At 42.2% G+C, this 10,327-nt stretch overlaps 1 protein-coding gene across 1 annotated transcript; it reads right to left on the reverse strand.

Moving 5' to 3' along the window:
* Window positions 1-3,652: 3,652 nt before the first annotated feature.
* On the reverse strand, window positions 3,653-4,995 carry foxl1 (forkhead box L1). The gene has a single exon (XM_037682599.1). The coding sequence runs from the start codon at window positions 4,993-4,995 to the stop codon at window positions 4,096-4,098; it is 900 nt and encodes a 299-aa protein (XP_037538527.1). The 3' UTR covers window positions 3,653-4,095.
* Between the last annotated feature and the right edge of the window lie 5,332 nt (window positions 4,996-10,327).

Here is a 10,327-nt window from a genome sequence, read left to right on the forward strand (position 1 = left end):
TAATATAAACTCTATTAATGATAATATAACTTCTACAAATGCTAAAAATGCTAATATGGATACTACTGATGCTAATATGAACTCTAATGATGCTAATATAAACTCAATTAATGATAATATAACATCTACAAATGCTAAAATTACTAATATAAACTCAATTAATGATAATATAACCTCTACAAATGCTAAAATGACTAATATAAACTCTATTAATGATAATATAACCTCTACAAATGCTAAAAAGGCTAATATGGATACTACTGATGCTAATATGAACTCTACTAATGTTTAAATGGCTAATACAAACTCCACTAATGCTAGTTTTGGGTAAAAGCTAACACCCATTTGTTACTTTTAACTTTTATCAAGCCTGTTGATATTTTACTTTTTTAGCAATTTGCTCCTTTTATGTCTTGATAGCATTTCAGTTCTTTCAGCTTGTGTTTTGCTTTCTTTAGCTAGCTTTTTCTACTTTCATGTTGTAGTGTTTATTTACTTTTATCAATTATTTGACTACTTTTGATTTTTATGTAGCGTTCTCCTACTTTTAGCTGATTATTTGCTCTTTTTAGCCTTTAGCTGACTTTTTGCTACATTTTACTGCTCAGCTTCAGCTTCCTTTGCTGAAGAAGGGCCATCAACTGATGCGAGACGATCTCTTCAGGATTGCCTGCCTGAGAGCAGAACTCTTGGCGAGTCGTCTAGGTCCTGGATCAGCAGGACAGACCCAGACCATCACACTACCACCTCCATGTTGGACCGTTGGGAGGATGTTTTTTGAAATACAGACCCAGAAGCCTGTACATTTCCCCAGAAGGGTGTATCCAGATGTTTTTAGGTAGGCGAGATGGGCCTTTGTGTTCTTTTTGCTCAGTGGTCATTTGGGTTTTGGAACTCTCCCATGGAGGCCGTTTTGTCTTCATGTTGAATTGTGACCTTTGACCCGAGGTAGGTGGGGCCTGTCCTGGGTTCTTCTGAGACCTGCTACGTGTTGAGTCATTGATGAGCTCTTGGTGATCCACATTCTCTCAGTTTGTGGATAATGGCTCTCTCAGTCATGTCTTTGTTCTGCACGTCTGGGTCTGGAGGGTCAAACTGAACTCAGACCAGAACACTCAGGGTTAATTATTTATTGATCATGGAGCTGGACCGTTTTGGTGTGAATAGTTTTTTCTACATGTAGGGGGTGAATACTTGTGCGCAGCACTGCGTGTCTGGTGGACTTGGTCCTCTGTCTCCGGACTGTGTCACGCTCGGCGGTTCTTCTTCGTGGATCTTCCATTTTCAGATCAGTTCTCGTTTTTATTGGAGAGCAGCTTCAGAAACTGAAACAGATGAAGATAAAACTAACAGCTGTGTCTCCAAATAAACCCGGCCCGTGTTTGTTCTGAGGTCCTGCAGAGTTCTGCCGAACCACGACCCGTCCGTTTGTTTTCTCTCACAACAAATAAACGGACAGATTTCCTCTGCGTCTGCGCTGCTTTCTCAGGAGGATCTTTTACGGTCCGAAGCCTCCCAGCCTCCATCAGATAACCAACATCTACTCATTCACAAGATTCTGATGTGGTCCGGTCCCACAGGGACGGAGAACCGGATCCAGTTAAGATGATCCTTCTCACTTCTCTGCCGTTGTGTTTTATTTACACGTCTGGCTAAAAGAATCCTCAAACACAGGAAAGGCTTGTGACTGAGAGCTCCTCGCTCTAATGTGGAGAAGTTTATTTGTTTCAGACAAACGTTCCTGGTGGACCCAGATTTTCAGCCGGGTCTATATTTGGACCCGATCGTTCTGTTTGTAACGATGCTGTCAGCACGGTGTGCTGATCTCATGCAGGTGTCGTTTGGACCCTCGTTTGGGGTTTTAATTTGGACAAATTTGACTGAAACTCAAAAATAAGGTTAGCTTGTGTCGCATCATGACCCAGTTTGGTCCAAGCTTCAGCTGTTGGACAGATGAACCCACATCTGACCCCAGAACCCTTTGGTCTACAGAGGAGTATCTGGTCCACTCAGTGACTGACAGGAGCCCAAACCATCACCTCTCCACCACCGTGCTGACAGCTGGGAGAAGCTGTTTGCTGCAGTGCATTCTGGGTGAACATCTGTCCTTTGGTCTGGTTCTGGTCCAGAAGTCTTGCGGTTCCTTCAGATGAAAGTTGTGCTGCCGTGTTGTTTTTAGAGAGAAGCGATTATAACCTTTGACCTGCTGACTGAGGCCCGTAGAGTCGTTGCACGGTCTGACCTTCAGGGTGAATCAGCTGTTTAAATGTTTCCACATGTGAATAATCTTTCTCTAAATGACCTTTGACCCTTTGCTGATTGAGGGGCGGCAGCAGCTGCTTCTCTGAGGTCATTGCTGTTGTCGTTCCATCCTGGCGTTGTATTGACACACACGTAGATGCTCCAGTGCAGCAGAGCCTGCAGATGAGGATCAGTTGATTAGCAGCTCCTGTTCCTTGACCTCTGAGATCCTGTGGAAGCAGCAGAACCAGAACCAGATTTTTTTCTCCGGTTCTGTGTTTCTGTTCAGATCAGTGGACCAAGTCCAGCTGCTCTTCACGGACTCTGCAGGATCTTTTCACATCCTGGTTTTACAAGAAGTGTGTTTTTCTGGAAATAAAGCCTGATGTTCTGACCCGATTCAGATTCAGACCCGAGATCTGTTTATTTTGATTGGAGGCAGCCGAGAAATTTAATTCAATTCAAACCAACAAAGTCCATGCTCAATAATCCAGGTATACAATCAAACAATCTTCAGTCAGGTCATCTGGACAGTTTCTTTTTGTGCTGAAATGTTTCACCTTCCATCCAGAAGGCTTCATCAAGCCTTCTGGATGGAAGGTGAAACGTTTCAGCACAAAAAAAAAAAAAAGTAAAAGAAACTGTCCAGATGACCTGACGGAAAATTGTTGGATTTAATTCAATTCAGTTTATTTCTACAGCTCCACGTCCCAGCAGAAGTTGTCTCAGTGCACAAAATCGTTCACATTCATTATAAAAACCAATAAGTAAAAATTATCTGTCGGAAGCAGCAGATTGAGTTGAAGCTTCACTTCGTCACAGTCTCCCATCCTGAGCGAGCACAAAGGAGACAGTGGAAAGGAAAAACTCCCTTTTAACAGGAAGAAACCTCCAGCAGAACCAGGCTCAGGACAAGCGGCCATCTGCTTCAACCGTCTGGGTTTGAGCGAACAGGAAGTAAACAAACAAACAAACACAGAATGGCACCAGGGGAACAGGTCAGGTGATTTAAAAAAAAAAAAAACAGGAACATTTGAGTAAAGTTAAAATAAACTTTAATCTTTTACAGAAACGGAAGAGTCAGGTGTTTTTATTTACTGAGTTTGTTCAACTGATTTTTATCATTATATAATCAAATTTGAATGTTTGAACTTTAAATATTAAAGTGTTGAAAAGGCAGCCTGATCCAGGATCAGTGGGAGTCATTTTTTTTAATATGAAATAAATAAAAGTAACTTTGGCTTTGGGGCTCTTCAGGGCCAAAGTCCACCTCAGTGAAATTAAACAACCGGACCTCGTTTTATTCAAACGAGCTGGAACAAAATCTAGATTCAAAACTTTAATTTATTATTTTAATAATTTGGTTCAGGAAAAATAACAAAGGAGAGGGAATCCTTCAGACACATCTGTTTATTTGTTTTAAAGCTCCTGCTTCAACTTGCCATGTTTCCTGTTTGTTGTTGTTGTTTTCCCCCAGTAAACAATGCCAACACTTTATTTATAAACTGAATTTATTTACATCCAGCGGAACTCTTTCATCTCCAAAGGTTTCGGTTACATCAAAGAGCAAAGCCGTGTCTTTCATGTTTGTTTTATTACAGAACAATAAAAAATTAATGATTATTAAAATCTGTCTTCATGAGCCAAGACAAAAACTGCAGTTCATTCGTCTTCAGAATGTCTTCTGCGCATGCGTAAAGATGAATTTCCCGCCTCCCTGTGGGTCCGAGCTCCGGTCGGAACTTCACTGATGAAGATGAAGATGATGAAGGAGCTGGACTTACTGATTTGGAGACATCTGAGCAGTTCTTGGACTTGGACGTGTCTGTGCGTAAAACTCCGGAAACGTTGGGTTCAGTGAAACTGCAGCGCGCGCTCGGGGCAGGTGAGGGTCAGGTAGGAGCAGAAGGGCAGTCCGAACCGGTACCAGTGATGCTGAGGAGCCCCCAGGAGCCCGGCGGGGCTGAGCGGCTGCGCAGACAGGTCCGCTCTGCGGCTGCGCGGCTCCTCCGGGCTCCTGGATAAGATGCTCTCGATGGTGAAGCCTTTGGACTTCTGAGTTCTCGGAACATCCGGTCCATTTGTCCTCGGAACACTTGTTGAGCGGATCCAGTCCTCCTGCTCCATCCACAGCGGACCGGAACGCGGCTCGTTCTGCGGGTCTTCCTTGGACTCAGTGGGGTCCAGGTTCAGGAGGACTCTCTGCAGGGGGGCAGCTTGTTTCATGTCGAGAAGAACCGGTGTGGGTTCTGGTTGGGGGTCCTCTCGGGGCCCCTGCGCGCTCCTGGAGGTCAGTTCCCCTGCGGGTCCCGGAGCCCTGACCCGCTTGAGTCCAGGGTGTCTGGAGTCCAGAACCTGCTGGGTCTTGGCTTTCCTCTTCCTGCGGCGGTAGTTCCCGTTCTCGAACATGTCCAGGCAGCCGGAGTCCAGGGTCCAGTAGCTGCCCTTCCCGGGCCGGTTCTTCTCGCGCGGCTCCTTGATGAAGCAGTCGTTCAGGGACAGGTTGTGCCGGATCGAGTTCTGCCAGCCCTGCTTGTTGTCCAGGTAGAAGGGGAACCGGTCCATGATGAACTGGTAGATCCCGCTGAGGGTCGCGCGCTGCCCGGGCGCGCTCCTGATGGCCATGGCGATCAGCGCGATGTAGCTGAAGGGGGGCTTCTGGGGGGGCTCCTGGTGCGCCGGCACCAAACCGTCCGGTCCGTACAGGTACACCAGACCCGGGGCGGGCCCTCCGAACCGGCCGTACAGAGCCATGACTCCTGAGGAGCTGCAGAGACCCGGACCCAGATCAGCTCGTGTCCCTGACGGACTGACCCCCCTCCTCCCCCACAGCCTCACGAGACCCAGAAGAAGTTAATAATTGTTGTTGGTTCTGGTGGAATAAATTGTCCATCATAAACAGTGGGCCGGGTGAGCCCACCCACATTAATCCCCCCCCCCCCCCCGCGCGGCCAACAGCCAATCAGCTGCCGCCTCCTGACCTCAGCTGTTTACAGAATTAAGGTTCTGATAAGTCTGACCACCCAGACTGGATCAAGCTGTGTTTATTTGGAAAAAGATCCGGGCGCCAAAAACATAAACTGACTGATCACACACGCACACGCACACGCACACACACACACACACACACACACGCTTGTCTTACTATCTTTACGGGGACTTTGCCTTGACTTCCATTCATTTTTCATTCATTGGTAACCCTGAACCCACCAACGGCTCTTGACCCTTATGGGGACCAGGTTTTGGTCCCCACAAAGAGCAGCTGGTCCTCACAGTGTAGTACAGGGGTCTGCAACCTTTTAAATCAAAAGAGCCATTTCTACCTTTCACTTACTGAACAAAATGCGTCTGAGCCGCAAAACCGTCGTTATCAACTGGTGGCTCATGGGCCTCTTCAAATTTGTATGATAGGTTTTTTGTTTTGTTTTTTCAGCCAGTGGGGATGACTTTATAACACAAAAATGATATAAAGAATTTTATCATGTATTTATATTTTTACATAAACAATAAAGAAAAAAAAACACATTCATGTAAACAAGGGAGAAAAAGATGTTTCAAAATTTACCTAAACTAATTTAACCCTGAACTCTGCAGGTTTATGTGAGTCTCCCTTTTAATTTTAGAAAAATAAAAATAATTATGTACCTCACTTTAAAGTAAGAAAACATGAATCTAAAGTGTGTCTAAATAATATTTGTTGGATAGTAACTGACATTAAAATTAGAATTTAAAAACAAATGTATTTACTTTAACTTTAATTGTATCTATCTATCTATCTATCTATCTATCTATCTATCTATCACATATTTCTTCAAATAATTTTTGGTGGATTTCAAAGAAAGGTCCTATAAGGCTGGAAGTTGGATAAATGAAGTAGCTAAAGCTAATCAACATTATTTTCTCCTTGTTTTACTAATTTATTTAAAATGTTTGCAGAAAAACTGCTAAAACTTGCCATTTCTCTTTACTGTGGGTATAAAAACCAACAAATGTACATCTTGCATGATGTTTGGTCAGGAGCTGCAGACCAAGGACCAAAGAGCTGCATGTGGCCCCAGCGCCGCAGGTTTCAGACCCCTGGTGTGTGTTCAGAAATGGTCCTCACAGAGTAACATAAACAAGCACACACATTGTTGTCTCAAACCAGAGCATTAAAGGGAACGACCCTCCAGCTGGTTCTGACTGAAAATATCTCTAACCTTCAGGAAAATCCTCCACACCTTTATTTAATGTATTAGTTTATTCTGGTAACTTGGACTGAAGCGGGCTAACCTGGGACAGGTGCGTGCCCCGCCTCTCGCTGCACATGCATGCAGGCTGCAGAACCAGACGCTGCAGCGGCTCGGCGATGTGTTTGGGTCGGTCAAAGCAAAAAACGTTTGGAAATGTTTAATTTTAATGTAAAAGAGAAAACGAGAAAACTCCTCGGGACCGCCAAGCCACGTATGATTGAAAACTTTGGCTGCATGTTCTGAAGGGTCTTCAGAACTTCCATCTTGAACTGTCAGACCCCTTCAGGGTACTGTTAGGGGGCGTTTAAAAAAAAGTCATGAAATAAATAAATTGATTTGAAAAATACAACTGAAATGTGTTATTTTCAACAGAAGGCCCTTAAAGAGTTCAAATGAAACATTTAAATGTGATTTTTTTTTACTGACTCTAAAATATTATATCTTTAAAACGTTGAAATGTTGCAACCGCTCTGAAAGAACGTTTTAATTCGGACTGAATCCATAAAAGTGACTCAGTTTCTTAAGAACTTTAAGTCGTGCGAGGCACTAACGGACTTCCATACAGATTCAAAATGAAGAGATTTTATTCAGTGAAAGCGGGTTTGGGTCAGAACTCGGGGCAGCAGAACTGGATCTCCTTACAAGGAGAACCTCCGAGTGTTTTCTTTCTCCGTGTTTCTGTTTTCCTGTTTATGGACCCGACCAGAACTAGAACAACTGTCCAAGTGCTCCCAGCTGGACTCTGCTTACATTACAGACGTTCAGAACTTTTTGGGATAAACTCAGAACTTTTCTGTTTGTCTCTGACAGACTCACAGCGATCCATTACCGCGTGCACGTCACGCTCACACGTCTGGACTGGAAACTCACTGAGCAGAGGTCAAAGGTCAAACAACAGGAAGCGTCGTGCGAACAGCTGAAGGAATCTGACTTTTCATTAATAATAATAATAAATTTTATTTGAAGGCGCCTTTCAAATCACTCAAGGTCACCGAACAAGAAATATGAAGTTAACAATAAAAGGCAGATATACATATATCTATTTTTTTAATTTAAACCTTTATTTTACCAGAAAAAAAATCCATTGAAATGATTAATCTCTTTTACAAGGATGTCCTGAGCAATATACAAATAGAGCAACACAGTCTTAAAGTCTTAGATATCAATAAAGTCAAACATAATTAATGGTAGAAAACATAATGACATTAAACAGAATAAGTTTGAAAAAGTGAGTTTTAAGGTTAGATTTAAATGAGGGCGGAGAACCAGAATTATGGATGTGCTGTGGAAGAGAGTTCTAGAGACGAGCAGTGGTGGGATGTAATCAGGTACAAGTACTTTGTTACTGTACTTAAGTACATTTTCCATGCATCTGTACTTTACTTAAGTAGTTAAACGTGGGTACTTTCGACTTTTATTCCACTCCCATTTTACATTATCTGTACTTTCTACTCCACTACATTTCTATAATGCGTTGTGTTTTATTGATTTGTTCGTTAGTTTGAACGTAACCAGTGGCGAGAGGAGAGTTGGTCCACTGAATCACTGCGAAGTGGACAGGTAACGTAAGGCCCACCTTCAAGAAGAGCTGGGACAATGACGTATATTCTAGTATACACGTCATTGAGGTGGGCGCACCCACAGCACCTCAACACACCCAACATGGATTCCACCGCAAGAGAGTCAGCCAGAAGGTACGCTCCACCCACGACCTTATTGAAAGATTATTGAAAGATTATTGAAAGGCTCAGTACAGCAGGACAGATTCTCTCTCCCAAAAGATTCAGACTGGACTGAAAAAACTTTGAAAACCAACTTCTTCTGAACTTGAGCAAGAAATTCTTGCTGCAATGTTAAAATGTGTCAGTTCATGATGTTGGGAGACGAGAGATGTCTCCAAATGTCTCGACACTCAGGTCCAAGTTTTAAAAATGGTGTCAGGAAGTTAAAATATTGTTCAATATTGACCCATTACAAGGTCGACTAGACAGTATTTTAACTAGTTGATGACAAACTGGAGATGAAATGATTAGTATTCCTTTGTTAGTTGTGTCTAATGCTCCTTTTTAAAAACAGACTTTTACTTAAATGTGTTTACTGCAGTTAAAATGACACATTGGTTTTGCTTTGTGTTAAATAAAAACTTTCTAAGGTATAATCGTTCCTGTTTCTTATTTTGCTTAATGATATTTAACTCTGCACATCATCCCTGAAATTCTGATGCACAGAACCACAAGTCCAAGTTGAACAGTGTCACAGAGTAAACACAATAAAAACATGTATTATCTGCAGCATCGTTCCTTAAAATGGCTCAACACTATTAATGTATTACAGAAAATATACATACAGGCACACTTAATGATGTTGTAGACCATTATTCAGCAAGTACTTTTACTTACTTTAAGTATTTTCACAGAGGCAGCCCGAAAGGAAGGATGGTGGAAGGGTGGTGTCGGGCTTGGTGGAGAAGTAGAGCTGTGTGTCGTCCACATAGCAGTGAAAATTAATAACAAATTTACTAAAAATAATAAAAATCATTTTCAATTTAAACTTAATGTTTTTTAAACCAGAGCCTGGAAACTTGGCGGACGAAACGAGCAGAACCCAACACAGACTGAGGCGATTTAAAATCCTGCAAAATGATCTTTTAAATAAAGAGTAACGCTGGAACTTTGATTTAAAACCAGCCCGGTTCTGATCCAAACAAGTGAAAAAATAAATAAATTTGTAACGTGTGAATGGTTTTATTGTTGTTAAACATTCACACTGTTGTCATCCTGTTTATACTATCCCTATCTGTATATGTTTTAGCATCTTTCTGCCTTTTTAGCTACTATTCAGCTGCTTTTTGCACATTTCTGTATTTTCCCAGATAATTTCCACTTTTTTGTGTTTGTTTCAGCTTCTTTCAGTCTAACTGGCCAAAACATACTCTCTCCACTTTCTTCTGGTAATTTCAGCTTCTTTCTATTTTAGCTACTGTTTAGACGTTTTTTTTATTTCTGCTTTTTTCAGATAATTTTCACTTTTTTGTGCTCATTTCGGCTTAAACCCAGTTCAGCAAATGTGTTCTGCTTTCTTCTGCTAACTTCAGCTTGTTCTTCCATTTCAACTACATTTCAGCATGTTTAGCTAATTTCTAGTTATTTTTATTTAAAGGGTTTGAACCGAAATGTGTCGATATTTAGAGTTTATTTTATATTTAAAATACAAATAAAAACCCGTCCTCAACAGAACCTCTTTAGTGTGAAAGCAGAACCAAAGAGGTTCTGGTTCCTCTGCAGAGGAACTTCTTGATTCCCCCAGAAATCAAGAATATTCACATTTATTCGAGTGAAGGAGTTTCAGCTGATTATTCTCAGAACTCATCGGTTTAATTATCGGACCTCGGGTTTATTTGGTCTCACATCTGGAGATCAAGTTGCAGCAAAAATAAATAAATCAACGAGTCCACCTTTCACCAAACTAAAACCGGTTCTGATGTTAGAGGTTCTGTTGGAAGCGTTTGGGTCTTTGGCCCGTTTAGTTTCTGCAGCAGAAATCGGATCCTGGATCAAAGGTTTCGTTTCGGCGCCACCTTCTGGACCGACGGAGAACTTCAGCTTTATGTTTTCACTCGTTGGAATCTGTTTCAGCTCGCAGCTGAAGTTTGCAGAGCTGAAGAGTTCAACCAAAAGGTTCTTTAAAAACAAGGAGGAAAGTCCAGTTGCCTCAAAACCATTTGTCGGAACCGCCGGGCTTTTACACAGCAGCTGAAATCAGCCAAATGCTTGATTAAAAAAAAAAGACATGTTCTGACCAAACTTTAGCTGTCGGGTCCAGTCTTTAGCGGTCTGGTCCAGTCTTTAGCTGTC

Source organism: Nematolebias whitei, chromosome 10 (genome assembly GCF_014905685.2).
Source record: "Nematolebias whitei isolate Nwh7 chromosome 10, NemWhi1, whole genome shotgun sequence".
Taxonomy (NCBI): domain Eukaryota; kingdom Metazoa; phylum Chordata; class Actinopteri; order Cyprinodontiformes; family Rivulidae; genus Nematolebias; species Nematolebias whitei.

Coding starts and splice junctions, on each gene's coding strand:
- foxl1 (XM_037682599.1), bottom strand. CDS start 4,995: ATGGCTCTGTACGGCCGGTTCGGAGGGCCCGCCCCGGGTCTGGTGTAC.